Raw genomic sequence first — 15014 nt, 5'->3', positions numbered from 1 at the left:
CAATCTAATGTTGCTTTGAAAGCGTGGCTTGAAAAGCCTTCAAAACTAGGACTTAAAATCTTTTATTCTTTAAATGGATGGGTATCGTATCTAATCTTTTGATTTATTAGATTTTCTTCTCTATGGAGTGCTTAAAGGTTTGTTTATTTAATGCAATGCGTGATATCTTGATATATAATGTGTTCCATTATAAGAGGACGCAATGCAATGTATTGCAGTGAACTATTGACACTTTGCCCATGTTTCACTTGTTTGTTTGGTAGTGAAGCAAGGGATGAGTTTGTTAATGTGAATGGAGCCCATATTTCACTTGTTTGTTTGGTAGTGAAGCAAGGGATGAGTTTGTTAATGTGAATGGAACTAAGTAAAAAATTGGGAGTAAAATGAAGGTTTTGAAACGTTAAATCAGAAGCCACAACATAGTACCCTCTCAGACAAATGAAAAGCCAAATGTCTGAGTTTTCCTTTGTTGCAAAAATACTGTTTGATGTATCATTGGTTTTATCATTTAGAAGTGCATTTACTCCATTTTGTTGGTAAGCGCCGTATCTCATTATTGTTATAAATGCCCAACATTTAATGTAAAATATCCCTTCTTGGAAATCATAGATATTACATTCTTCACAATTGAAAGGGAAAATATTTGTCAGATGCACTTTAACCTCTGCAGCTGGTTTACTATGAAAAAGGGAGTATATATGTCAGCTACACTTGAATCTCTGCATTTCAAACTTTACACTGGTTCTTGACATTGAAGATAGCCTTGCATCATCACATGCGCCAAAAAAACAGATGCCCATATTGGATTGGAGTGTAAAAGAACCAAGCAAGACATTTTTTTAGGACTCAAAACTAAAGTTGTACAGTACTTCATTTTCAATGAAAACAATGCTATCCCTTTTCTGACAAAGGGAATTGAATACCTCTAACAGATTTGACGTCTTGGTAGGAGTCACAAATTTCCAGTTTGTGATAAAGCAACTTATCCCTTCTGAAGCTATATATATGTGTGTACATTCATATATAATTAATCGTCCTTTTGCTGTACATTTATCTTATGGTGCAAAATAGTAAAACAAAAATACACTACCAATATCAATCCAACTAAACCTTTTTTTTGTCTTCATACAACCACTTCAATACTTCTCCGTAACTCACCTCATTGCTTTTCTTCCATAACTTAATATGATGCAAGTTTGAAAAGATTGCCACCATGACTCTTCTCACTCCCAAAACTGATGACTTAACAAAAACCAAGAGACCACAAGCAAGAAGACATATCATAAAGTGCAAAGCTTTGGTACCAAGTAGTTCTCGCTATCAAGAAACAGGTAGAAATATCTAATGTACAAGCATACGACAACTGGCATTTATGGAAAACCCATTTGATGCATTTAAGGGCTTTATATATTACCCATTTTATATGTCACTTTTTCACTAGGTTCATGATGTCAAAACGTGCATATTGTAATCATCAGCATTTCTAAAACCAACTGCATTGGTGTTATCCTTTAGAGGCAGTTCTTCAAATCACCATATCTCTATTAATAAGAAAAGCTTCATCAAGCCATCGCTTTTTTATGTTCCACAACATTGCATATTTCACAGTATTTTTGAAGACCAGACACCCACGTCACATTTAATCTTGGAACACGATGTGCGGAAAGTACGTAAGCAATTGGCAGACAACATAGTATTTCTGTATATATAGATAGATAGATAGTTAGCTATCTCAAAGAGAATTACAACCTCTTCCAAGCTTTGAGAGGACATACCATATATTTGACAGTTCCAAAGCATCTCACAACTGAGCAAAATCTAAGGTTAGAAGAGGCAAAGCCATGATACTTGCAAAGAGAGCAAAGAGAATAGCAGTAAGCCACATAGGGAACTTTGCCATTGATCCTTTCTGCTTGCCAGTACTCTGTGTTTCTTTTCCTTCTGAAATTGGGGTTATTTCTCCATTCTCTATCTCTATATTCTCTCCACTCTCTACCTTCGCTTCTGATTTTTTCGCATTATCCTTGGGATCATTCTGTTGCTGCATATACCCCTCTACATACTCTGGGAACATTTTCCTGAAGATTGGGCTGCAGCACGATAAAAAACAGTATGATGAGCTGAAATACATTAAAGAAACATTTTGGTGAAGGTTGGACTGCCATTACATATAAGTTGGTACTAGGATTAAAAACATTAAACAGAGGTCATTGATATCTATTTATAAAACGCACTCTTTCCAGATTTGCATGCATTTCCCTTACCTTTTACAGTTAAACGCCAGTGATTCTTGAGCTAACCGTTTCTTTTCTTCTGGGGTGGAAGAGACACTGCCTGTTGTAGGGGTATTATCCATCTGTGCGTATACCGACAACATTTAATATGTGCAGAGCACATCGAGGATAACACGTTACAGCAGGTTAATAAGTGCAAAATCAACAATAGAAAGAATGATTACCATAAACGACAGCAGTCCTGTAAGAATGCTGCAATATAATTACAAAATAAGTTACACAAAATGGTTAATCAAATAGTATCTGTTAAATAGAAATATAATATACAACAGACAGTAAGTGTCGAACATCTGAGTTACTGTTAACACTGTATTACTAATGAATGGCACTTAAGTTAACTGTACATTTAATCTTGATCTTCAGATCCCAAAATATCACCATTTATATATGTTTTCTGTAATGTGGCTCATATCTATTACCCCATGCACGATGAAATGAATAAATTATAGAACGTTGTCATTTTATTTAGCTAAGGTAAAGGTCATATTTGTAGACATTCTTGAAAATACCTTGAAACTGACCACATCGGATTCCAAGTTTCGGGATGAACTGCGAAGTTGAAAACCGAGAATAATCAGAATCTCTAAGATCTCATCGACAACAAAAACCTCATAGATTTGATGATTAAGCAAACAAACATTATGAAATGAGTTGGAAACTTTACAGTCGCTCATAGACATGCAAATTCTTTTATGGGTGGCAAACCGCCCATTAGGAGTGATCATGCTGCAAATATGGACAAAAGAATGAAACTTTCCCAAGTTAGAAAGATGGTATAATAATCTTATATTCAACAATCTCCAATCTTCAAGCTATAGTCAAAATTAAATTGTATAATCACCTTATGCCTGGAGGTTTAAAGGGATATTCAGGTGGAAATTTAACCTTGCCATGGTAAACTCCACCTGCATGTACAAAGGTTTAAGTTCCTGAATTACACTTCTAACCAATAAATCAAGGAGGTCTAAATGCATTTTATCAAAACACAAATTGCATCATTGCCTGCAAAAGGTGTTCCGTCACTCCCTTCCAAAACAAAATCTGTGAGACACAAAAAGACTAACTGTAAGTAATGTCAAGTATCCAAACTGTGTACAACTCATAATGAACAATAATACATACGCCATTCTAGGATGTTACTGGGGGATGGTCGAGCAACAATATGTGGTACTGGCTCCTATAAAATAAGTATATAATACAAAAGCTATGAGATAATATACAAATCAGGGATGTTACTGCAAGTAATGTCCTATCACAGTTTGACTGTTTGATCATGTGCCATATCCAACCACATGAAGCATTTCAAAACACTCAATAGTTGAAAGACAAAGACAAAGACAAAGACAAAATAAAGTCAAAATGTTCAGGCATTAAATTCTAGGAAAAACATGCTGCACAGAACAAGGCAAACCTGACAAGAATATATTATTAAGGCCTACTTTGATAAACGAGAAGTCATATTAGGACATGAAACGAGAGAGCTACGAATTTGCTTAATGGAAAAATAATGATATTCTATATTCGGCGCATAACAGGTAAAATATGTCAAGAATGTATGGCTAAGGCCCAACTTAATATATGAAGACTCCAATTAAGCTGTGACCTATACATGCTATGGAAATTCTTAATAGTGATATTTTTTGAAGGTTTAAATTAAAACGAATAAAATTATGACCTGAAGTATTGATAAGAAAAGCATTAGGAACACTAAATATGACCACCTTCATTCAATCTAAAAGAAAATCTCTTCATTAACTGCTACTGTTTTCTCTTTAGTTGAAAGAAGCAGGTTAAAATATAAACTTTGTTTCACTAAAGCAAGCCAAATATGGTCTTTGCATAAGAAAAATATCAGCATAATTACAAACGTTTCTGAAAGTTATGTTACAAGCATGATTCTGATACAAACGCAAAGAGAGATACAAGAAACAGAACTAATAAGAATCACTTTGAAATTGATTGCTCTCAAACATAATTCTAAGGTTAAAAAACAAAGAAAGACAAAACTAGTTAGAATCCCTAAGAACTGATCATTTTCACCATGACCCTGAGGCTAAAAAAGAACAACACCAACAGTAGGAACTCATTCCATTAAAATTTGACTTTCTAGGGCATAAAAGCAAAGAAAAAACGAAACTGTCAGTAGAAACCGCTTCTTCACAACATGAGCCTGAGTCAAAGAAACAATGAGATATAGGGCCGGCCATAGAAAACATTTCTCTACACCATGATATCTGATGTAAAAAGCAATCAAAACAAAACTAGCAGAAGAAACACTTATAACAAACAAGAGCCCGAGGCGGAGAACTAAGGCAAAAAATAACGAACGGTAGAAATCATTTCTTTCCAGCAGGATTTCTCAGGGCAAACACCAAGAAACGCACGACATCACCATCTCATCCTTCCTTGCATTTTCTGTCTCCGTTTGTCCATGTTCTTTTCCTGTCATCTCTGTTCCTCTCTCTCTCTCTCTCTCTCACTCACTCTGATTTTTATAAGAAGAAAAAACCTGCGATTTCTGTTGTGTTTCTAATACCAGCAAAAAGACAGATGCGGAGTTAACAAAACCCTAAATTTCCGATGCGTTTCAAAGCGAAGAAGAAGAGGGGGGGAAAGAAACATGGATCTGTTACAGAGGGGAACGGATCGAAGGAAGGGAAAAGGAGATTTAGGTTTTAAAAGTCGAAATCGGAAGGGAGGAAGACGACAGGGAGGGGAGTAATAAGGAGTGACCTTGCAGAGAGCTCTGAATTCCTTCTGCAGCCGTTGAGCGCAGGCACGATCCGCCATGCGATCTTCTTCCCTCTGTTTGGGGTCTCCTTCCTTCCTCCTTTCCTCTTCTTTTCTATACGAAGAAGAAGAAGAAGAAGAAGAAGAAGAAGTCTGTGAATAGAAGAAGAAGTAGTAGAAGTAAAAGAAGAATGTGAAAAGAAGAAGATGAAGAATTATGTGGAAAGAAGAAGACATATGTGAAAAGAAGATGATGAAGAATTATGTGGAAAGAAGAAGTATGTGAAAAGATGAGGATGATGATGAAGAAATATGTGAAAAACTCGAGTGGATGAATTACATATATGTATGCGTTTCATTTTGCTCGGATCTTTGTCGCCTGCCGCCTGCCACAGGCATTGCTATTGTCATTGTCATTGTCATTGCCGGGGGCAGCAGATGGCCACAAATCCAAGCAGAATGAGACACTCGCGGTCATTGCCAATGCCATTGCCATGGATACCGATTGTACCCGAACAATGCCATGTGCCCGTGCATTTTCCAGTTCACATACCAGCGAGAGACTTGACTCCATGAATCGGATGAATGACCACATATGTTGCTCAAAAGAGCTTATGTGGATAATGTACATGCTCCGAGATGGGTCTTGATTGATGGCTTTCGAGGAAACAACGAAAAACTCCTCGGGTTCCAGCTGAAGTGCAGTAGAATATTAGCATCCCTAACCACTACTTGGGTGGGCCCTATGACCCCAACTCTCTATATATATACCATAGACTTGGCCCACATTTATCGTCATTTTAACATTTGCTTGGAGGTCAAGGGATGTCTAACCCTTCCAACACTTTTATATGATTGAATTTTATTTCTCGACATCTAGATATGGTCCCTTTAACCAGATATGCATTCATAACTTGTTCATGTCCATGAGCTTCTAGCTTTGCCTATTGCTTTAATATTTGTGTTTTGCCCAATATGATTATCACTTATGATCAACTAGATTCGGCCTTCCTATGCAAAAACATTAGTTTGTGTTTTACTTTCCACTCACCGTTATTGAAATCCCCCTTATTATTTGGAGGATTTTATTTCTTTTCAACCACATTGATTGAATGTGATTTGTTATGAAAGAGAATCACTTGCCTCATATGCATGAAAACATTTAAATGGATTCCCTTCCCCGATAACTATAATTAGTGTAGATTAGAACCTTTTTCAGGTAGTCTTTGATGATGAACAAGAAACTGCTGCATGACGAAGTTTACAGCCATTGACTTCATCCTCACAGCTCATATATAAATCTTAATCAATTTCTATTGCTTCTCTAAATGTGGCATATGAATTGTGTATTATAAGTTATAACATTACAATAATGATGCTATAATATGTAGACCACTACCAAGATGATTTTCAGCGCCCATTATGTACCATTTCATGCTTTTCATCTTGAAGCTTGAGTCATGTCTTTTACTCATTTCAAAGATTACTTTATTTACAAAAGAGAGAAAACTAAGTGAATGATTACAACAGGCGAAAACACAAATTTGTTTCCTTGGTATATACAAGCAAACTATGGAAACAATTTCAAGTAGGTGGGCTAACACCAATTGTAAGAATTAACAGTTGGTGGTTGGTGTTTGCTATAATTTCAAGTCACAATCTATGTACAAATTTCTCAAATCATTTGGAGGGCTGTACAACGAAGACCATGATTGTTTATTCACCGATGAACTCCTTTGTATGTCTATCCAAAGGTTTTCTCACCACTGTAGTGCACATACAAAAAACCATCCTTGTCTTTGTGATCTTTGTATACTGATGACATTAAAGAAGCTGCAAAAAGCAAAACAGATAACATATTTCATTGTTTACAAGTCTAGAAAATAAAGTTTTTGTTTCAATTAAAGTTTTTTGTTTTTTTAGAGGGGGGGCAAAAAAAATACCACCAACTTATTGAATATTTACCAGAATGCCCCTGAGTTTTACAAAACATACTCAAGAATACCCCTCTATAGTAAAGACATTATTCCTACACAGGAGTATTTCTGGTAACTTTTGAAAGTCATGGCCATTCTCGTAAATACCCAACAAGAAACTTGGAGGGGGAAGGGGACCAAAATATCCACAAGGGAAAAAAAGTAAGGAGCAGTTAGCTGGTACATACATATGGGTGGAAGTGCATTTCCTACAAAGACAAACAAGGCTTGACCCGGACTTAGATGAAGCCTTTGGCTGATAATATAAACAAACTGACCAACTGTCAATTCCTCAGGCACAAGAAACCTGAATCACATAGCATTATTTTCTTGAGCCTGAAACCCATCTCAAACGAATCCAATACAACCTACTTAAAAAAAGTCAATACACACTTCTTCTTCTCCATATCAGGCATATCCGTTCTAGCAGCTTTTTCCACAATGACCTGCTCAAAGAAAATTAGAACCATTTTAGAAGAGACGATAAGATGCTTTTGGGAAACAAATTGTTATGTGTCATCAAGGAGTGATAACTCCTGTCTGTACAGGAACAGGGGCAAATAAGCATATTTACAATGGCAAAGAGTCATAAATTTCCAGCTTTTATTTGGTAAACACACACAAACTCATACACATGAAATTTAGTAAACTCATTCTCTTACATACAAATGCACACACACTCACATGTCCACATACATCAACATAAACACACATTGAAGTCACAGCTTACACATGTACAAATATGCCAATAATAATAATAATAGAACAGGGTGAATGGGTTGGGATTGACAACCCTTCTGGCTAGTTCTAGTAGGACCATTTAGTCCCCCTTTATATGCTTAATGTGACAAATATATAATCTAATAATTCATTGTAGTATCTACTTTCACACCAAAACAATTAAGGTTGGATGTAGGAACTTCTCTTCATAATTGATGAATAATAGATATATCCAATTGCCTTTGTAAAGAAAATTGATTTTGAGAGCCACACTTGAAATTGGCTGTCCATAATAACACAAAAGCAAGAAAGTACGCATACAACTTGAAGATTTTTAAGGGCAAATTGACCATGGGTGCCGGTAGGAAACAGAACAGCAGAAATGAGTACCCAAAACAAGAAACCGTAAACTTTTTCTTTTGTTTAAGAATACAAAAATATATTTATGAGGTATAACAAATGCTATAGCTAATGCACATTAAATGTTGAATCAAATCATTTTACATCAAAGCTAAAACTAAACTTAAATTGAAGGCATAAACATTTCAACCATGGTCACGCTCAAATATAAATCATTGGAAAAATCGATCCAACAAGTTATGACCTTGAAAATTTATGGACTCATGTGTTTGTTCTTGTTTTCTTGCATCATCGATCTGATACCGCGTAATAAACTCTCTTTTTTTTTTCCATATGTTTCACACCAATTTTACACCTCAACTAATCAATCGATAAGCATAAATCCTTTCTATAACCATAGCACACAAACTATAAAGTTCTTGTTTATTTTCACACCATTTTATATGGCTCTCTGCAATTTCTCAATCAGAAGCCCTTTCAACAACCACACTAAACTCCGAAGTTTCTAAGATCTCATCAATTTCCACACCATTTTGTATACCTGCTCTACATTCTCTTTCATCAAAATTCAACAATTTCTTCCTCCAAACAAACCCTACCCATATTTTTCTCCATATTTCTTTGCATTTCTTACAACCTTTTTCCATTTCCATGTTTTCAACCTGTTCAATCATGTATCTGAATTAAATTTTACCTTCCAGTTCCCTACACCCTCCTATCTTGCAAATTTTACTTCCCTTTACATTTCTATCTTTCAATCAAATTACAATTTGAGACCGTCTCAATTTATTAGGAAATCAAGTGTTTTTATATCGATAGTTAAATCATTCAGACCCCAAAATAAATAGAGAAATAAACAGAATGACAGAAGATGAAGGAACACTTACAGGTACTCTATCAGGGTACTTCTCCCTCATCTTGGAAGCCTTGAAGGACCTCTCCTCTGCAGAGGATTCAAAGAACAAGAAGAAAAAGCAAATTTTGATTCACAGAAATAGGTCAAAAGAAGAATAAGGGAATATGTGCGATCTGACGACAAAAAACAGAGAAGAAGAAGAAGCAGGAATGTTTACCGAAACTGAGCTCTGTCTTGAAAGCGAATCCCTTCCCCATCGTCGCAGTTCTGTGGCAGACAAACAGAGACAGAGACAGACAGAGAGACTACTGTATTTATACTGTACTTTTGCATGTATTTTCTACCGTATACCGCTGCGTATTTTTATACCGTATACATACATAAATATACACAAATACATACAATATATATATTATAATTTATATATATTTATATGGTGTATTTCTCTGATTATGGAATCATTCATTATAGATGGAGCCAACTCAAGCTTACTCTCTAGTTTGACCTTTGTGTTCATGAGGTTCCGAAGAAGCACAACACGGGGATTATTTCTGCGTGTTTCGTGACACATAACCGAAGATCCTTCGAAAGCCTGCTCTTCGCTTTTTCTGTTTGGATTGGAACCTCACGAAATCCTAGGCTCATGTTCGGAAGGCACACGCAAAAGTAAACCGACGACCTGGTTCTGATCTGGGGTGGCCCAAGTACCCTCTGTTGATTCGCTCACATCGGTCAAGCCTAGTTGTCCTCTTCCTCGTAATTTTCCTTGTCGCAGATTCGCGAGCTCACTTCATCCGAATTTGTTTATTGTCATAACATGTGAGCACTATCGTATAGAGGGTAAGGTTGAGGTCCTAGGAAAATGGATCTAATGTTGCCTTTTCCATCCGACACATTTGACCACTTGAGCATAGTGAAGTACCTTGGGTATTTGGAGCCCATTTATTATGGGTAATGGATCCAATGTTGTTGCCTTATCCATTTCATGAGTTGACCACTTAGAATTGTACAAACACATTGAGTGGCTTTTCGATTGGAAATAATAGGTAGGATGCATTCTTAACTGATCATTTGGATGAAGAAAGTCACCTTTATCATTGTTTAATCATATGCTCTCTGGATTGAGTGATGTGTTATGGTCATGTGCATTGTGTATCATCATTTCCACATAAAATGAAATATGAATGATTTCTTGTTATTGAAGCTTCTATGCTTTGTGACTTCCAGGTGATGATGTACCATTGTTTGAGTGAAGCATTAAAACTCCCCATCATTGCATATGTGAATACTTGGAATTCCAACTATGAACATGTCAATAAATCATTTTGAATTTACAAAGGCCATCAATACAAGTTATGTTGTATGCTAGCTAACTTTAGTTGTTTAGTGTGCATTACTACAACATAAACCTAAATGCATTGATTCCGTTTATCATGTTCGTGGAAGTAATTATTTATATAAACTTTTCTGAGTGAGAATGATGATTACACCTTACGAAAACCTTCTAGCAAATTTATTATATGGAACTAAATTCTTTATAGGGTACTAAATCACACAAATAAGTGAACAAACGTTAATTTCTCCTTCACCCACATGGAAAAGTTAGGGATATCTATGTTACACCATATATCTTTTCACATAACTCAAAGCATCTTTGTATGTTGTCCCTTCAAATATTCAAACCATGGGAAAATGTTACAGTGCTTGCATCAAGTTTCTAATGTTAAGGGAAAAGTTTCAAATTCTTTCAATGAACAAGTTACTTATGCAAGCATATGGTAGAGAAGATGCCATACAATAAATGCATCCAATAATGGATGTTGCCCATTTCCATATTGAAACGATAGGGCAAACTCTTTCAACACTTGCACTAGTCATCTAACCACATACAAAATCTTGAGTAGAGAAATTGACAATGGAGATTGTGTGCATATTTATCATTGATAAAAGGCATATATCACACTCTTGAATGAATGAATTGGCTACCCATAGAAAAATTTATGATGAGAGGACCATGCATGCTTTAGGAGAAACAACTTAGTGATGCATAACATAAGTCAATGGTATGGTGTTGCAAGAAACAACTTAGTGATGCATCATTGCAAAGAAGTGGTTATCTTGTAATTGTAATATGTCAATTCATTCAATCCACCAAACCACTATTTTGAAATCGAATGAATCTCAATAGACATGTTAATGTTCAAAAATATGTTGATCATAACATGTTTATGAACATGTTACAATCCATAAAAAAATATATGACACCAATATACAAAGAAAATCTTTCCTTCAAAATACCAGCCCTTAATCACAAAGGCTTCTTTCTTGCAATATCTTATTTTATGTTCATGTATCTATCTATACACCTCCACAATGAAAGCAGATAAGCAGATATCATAATCACATAACAATGTATATATTTACATATATTTGAAGGAGATGAAAGATGGCACAATAGCAACCACAACAAAAATAATGATAACAGAATAACTTATGTGTTGGCGACACAATCTTACACAGCTTTGATTGAATAGATTCCAGAGGCATTTTGCAATATTCAAGCAAAAAATACCCACGGGTTCCAATAACTTATCACCTTTCGACACAATGTCAACAATTTACAGGAATGCTTCAGTTATATAACAATAAGTATAGCACTTTAACTGTTGGCACACCTATGGGACAGCTCACAAGCGAGTGTCCGAACCCTTGGAGTCTCTATTTGAGTCACCTTTCCAAGAAGAGAGAAGAAGAAAGAAAATCATATTTTCTTGTCGAATTATGAGTAGTATCGGTTTGTTGAATGTAGATATATGTTACCATTTACTATGCACAAGGAACCTTTTAATTTTATCGCCTTTGTTGACGTTTTCTTGACTTCAAAGTCATGGTTTCTGGAGGCAGAGTGCTCTATAATGACTTCATTTAAGAATTCATGAGCAACATCACCTTCTTCATCCATCATAAGATTCTCAGCATACCATTGCAAACCCTGCAGATCATCCGATCACAAATTCACATTTAAGGCCAAATTGCATGCATCTATGAGTTTGATTAAGTTGTAAAACTCAAAAATATCGCATATGACTTTTTTATAGCATTTTCCTCTATGCTAATAGCTCAATTTAAGGGTTTCTCTGCATCGGTAGTTTATGCCATAAAAATGATTTCCATAGTTTCACAACAGGTCTCTAACCACCTATTTTTATTCAATTTTCACGTTTTGACCAAGAGAAGATATTCAAGCATCTTAATCAATCCAAGTTATCACAATTATGGAAAGAGGCTAGTTTTCAACTTCTAATTCAGTTTCAACCCAATACTGACAGAGTGTAATGGATACATTATCTTATGAAAAGGTAACATGATAATTTGAATTTTGACTCCTCTCAAGATCATAGACTAGGTTTTCATAAAAAAATATTACTGTCCAAACAATATAACCTCGTAACTGCACTTACAATGGAGGTGGACATAGCTACGAGATGTACATATAATATCCATTAGCCATTCCCAGTGTCCCAGCACCACTAGCACCCTAACTTCTTGGATTAGTCTGTTACTTACATGCATCATTTTTTTCATTTTAATGGATACTTAGACGACACTACCACTTATAATGACAATTCCATCTCATGGGCAGACAATATGTTGCAATAGTGGTATGGGAATCATTCCAGGAACATGACCAGAATGGGCATACCCTGCAATATGATGGGAGGAGGCTCAAGCAAGAAATGGAATGAAGAATGGCAAAAGGGGGAAAGCATTCTCAAACATGGTAGTTCCATTGTCACAACGTTTATATTCTTGATCTTCCTGTGCAGACCAAAAAGGATATTTATTTGAAGCATCTATAACAAGGGATAAGGGATAATGGTAGTCACAGATGCTGCTGTGGTTTAGCTGACATGAACTCGATCTACAGCGCCTCTGCAAACCTCCGAAAATCAAGTACGCTGTATGATCTAGATGCTATTTGCGTTCCCCCTTTCCTGCAGAGAGAGGAATAACAGGATCTATGGCAGCTCTACATCTGATAGACTAGGATCGCTCCTAGAGAATGAGTTCAAACTATGATTGTATACTGCAGGACTATTTCATGAGCATCTCAAAGTATGGATTTATACAGGGTCTGAGATATACAGATCTATTCTTTTCCACGGTGCAGATAGAGAGAGAAAGAAAGAAAGAAATATCAACGTCTTCTAAGACCAAAATTGGCCCATGCGACAATTGGTTTATAGCAAAAATGGGGTATTTACCCATTCATCGAAAGTAAAAATTCCTTCATGCGTGGTGTGTGTGGGGACACAGACACATTACACAGTTTTGATTTCTTTGCTAGGGCAACTCTACTTATACTGAAAGTATCACCAGCGAGACACTCCTAGTATCATTCACCTTCATATACGGCGTATGGAGGGGCCCAAGGACCTAGATTACAGTGACTTTCCATGGCGATACCACACATACCACAAGAAGGGAGTGGCAGTAAATCAAGCTGAGACCATCAAATTGTGTAGGAGACCTAGGATATTAGGCTACTGGACACCAAGACTACACCAGAGACAGATCACAGCAGAGATCCAGACACCCCATGATTATTCAGGCCCACTGCGACCAGCAGATCTACTGCGAGGATTGTTCAATCCATTAACCCAAAAGCACACCAATAGGTATCCATCCCATTGACCATCATAAGCTATCGAAGAAGATAGAGATATTGTTACATATATCATGCTTACACGTCACATAGCATAGCATCTTGTATACCGTGATCATCATCATCATCATCATTGAATCCATGTATATGTTTTCTTTCTTTATTATTTATCTGTTATTGGATACTTTGGGGTACTTCAAGAATTGTCTCATAGGCTGAATTGGGCCTCAAGTAGAAGACAATAAATTTCTGGTGTTGGTTTTAACCCTAGTTATAAGCCATGTTTTTCTTAACCCATGCACAGACAGGGGTTAAAATCTCGTTATTTTACAGGGCAAGCATGTGCAACAGCAAGATCCACAGAGCTAGAATATACTCTGCAATTCATAACAGAAACTAAACTAAAAATTGATCACAACCCACATAGTAAATCGGGCATAAGTTCCAACACAAATAAGAAAAGTCTAGGAAGATTAACAAAGAATCAATGAACAATTATGACCAGAAACAAATTGGTTCTGTGATGTGTCCATTGATCCTTGATACAGAAGTTCAAATTTCAGAGAGAGAGAGAGAGAGAGAGACCTGAATACCTCCAGCTCCAGGTGTGCATTCTGAAACCACCGGGGGGACATATCTGTATGTGGGCACAGCAGTCTTTGAAACATTAAAACCTGTCTCAGACCTCTTCTCTGTTTCTCTATATTTTTGTCTTCCTCCTACATCAGTGTCTTCTCCTCCATCATCAACAACACCATCGTCGTCATCATCATCACCATCACCATCTCTATGCTCGTCTTTGAAGAAACCCAAATGCCCAAAGAGCTTCTTGAAGAAACCCATATCAGATCTCTGTTTCTTTTTTGCAAAACCTAATGTCTCTCAGGTCTGTGGAAATCCAGGAGGAGAGACATTCTTTTTCTGAGACCACCATTACCAAAGCAAGGAAGCTACAATGTAGCTTTCAATAATTACAAGAAATGCCCCTCTACATTGGAGATGTAGTCAACTGGGGGGTATCGCAGATGCATACAAAGTGTTTTCCATGTTTCTTCCGAATGCAGTGCCATACGCGCCCATTGTTTGTGCCAGTAAAATTCGCCGGACAAATCAGCCCAGTCCTACACGAAGTTCGGGTCGAAGATTTGTCAGACTCAATCGGCCTAGTCCCGCAAAGTTCATGTCTGCACCCTCGAAATGTGTATTGTATGGTTGCTTGATGGCTATTGTGCTTTCCGGTTACTTTAGCGCTCGAGAGATTTTTTCGGAGTTTCGATCTTGTAAATCGAGGTGCTCGGCTGATCATTTAAAGTTAATCATAGTTTGTTTATTAGCAGGTCTTCACTTCCTTCCTTATCTCGGATCTTTGTTGGGATCTATGAATATTCCCACGATTAAGGAATCACATAAAG

At 36.5% G+C, this 15014-nt stretch overlaps 3 protein-coding genes across 4 annotated transcripts; all 3 read right to left on the bottom strand.

Moving 5' to 3' along the window:
* Positions 1-1678: 1678 nt before the first annotated feature.
* LOC147858791 (ubiquitin-conjugating enzyme E2 34-like) lies at positions 1679-5161 on the bottom strand. The gene is made up of 9 exons (XM_087326513.1): positions 5028-5161; positions 3417-3471; positions 3297-3335; positions 3136-3199; positions 2959-3020; positions 2804-2843; positions 2459-2486; positions 2265-2356; positions 1679-2090 (listed from the first exon to the last, which is right to left on the bottom strand). Exons 1-9 carry the CDS (start codon positions 5082-5084, stop codon positions 1802-1804), a joined length of 726 nt encoding a protein of 241 aa, XP_087182639.1. The 5' UTR covers positions 5085-5161; the 3' UTR covers positions 1679-1801.
* Positions 5162-6528: 1367 nt separating this feature from the next.
* On the bottom strand, positions 6529-9280 carry LOC147858790 (autophagy-related protein 8e-like). The gene is made up of 5 exons (XM_087326517.1): positions 9154-9280; positions 8968-9023; positions 7394-7446; positions 7189-7307; positions 6529-6857 (listed from the first exon to the last, which is right to left on the bottom strand). Exons 1-5 carry the CDS (start codon positions 9191-9193, stop codon positions 6769-6771), a joined length of 357 nt encoding a protein of 118 aa, XP_087182643.1. The 5' UTR covers positions 9194-9280; the 3' UTR covers positions 6529-6768.
* A 2115-nt stretch (positions 9281-11395) lies between these two features.
* Positions 11396-14522, bottom strand: LOC147858789 (uncharacterized). 2 transcript variants are annotated; one of them, XM_087326515.1, is made up of 2 exons: positions 14188-14499; positions 11396-11928 (listed from the first exon to the last, which is right to left on the bottom strand). In XM_087326515.1, exons 1-2 carry the CDS (start codon positions 14443-14445, stop codon positions 11716-11718), a joined length of 471 nt encoding a protein of 156 aa, XP_087182641.1. In that variant the 5' UTR covers positions 14446-14499; the 3' UTR covers positions 11396-11715. The 2 variants fall into 2 exon arrangements, with proteins under 2 accessions (XP_087182641.1, XP_087182642.1); XM_087326516.1 differs by having other exon boundaries at positions 11818-11928; positions 14196-14522.
* Positions 14523-15014: the final 492 nt, after the last annotated feature.

Source organism: Azolla caroliniana, unplaced genomic scaffold (assembly GCF_043228905.1).
Source record: "Azolla caroliniana isolate FFs.n. ecotype wild unplaced genomic scaffold, voAzoCaro1.0.p SCAF_10, whole genome shotgun sequence".
In the NCBI taxonomy this organism is placed as follows: Eukaryota; Viridiplantae; Streptophyta; class Polypodiopsida; order Salviniales; family Salviniaceae; genus Azolla; species Azolla caroliniana.
The sequence above is the reverse complement of the archived record's forward strand: the minus strand, read 5'-3'. Positions and strand labels throughout refer to the sequence as shown.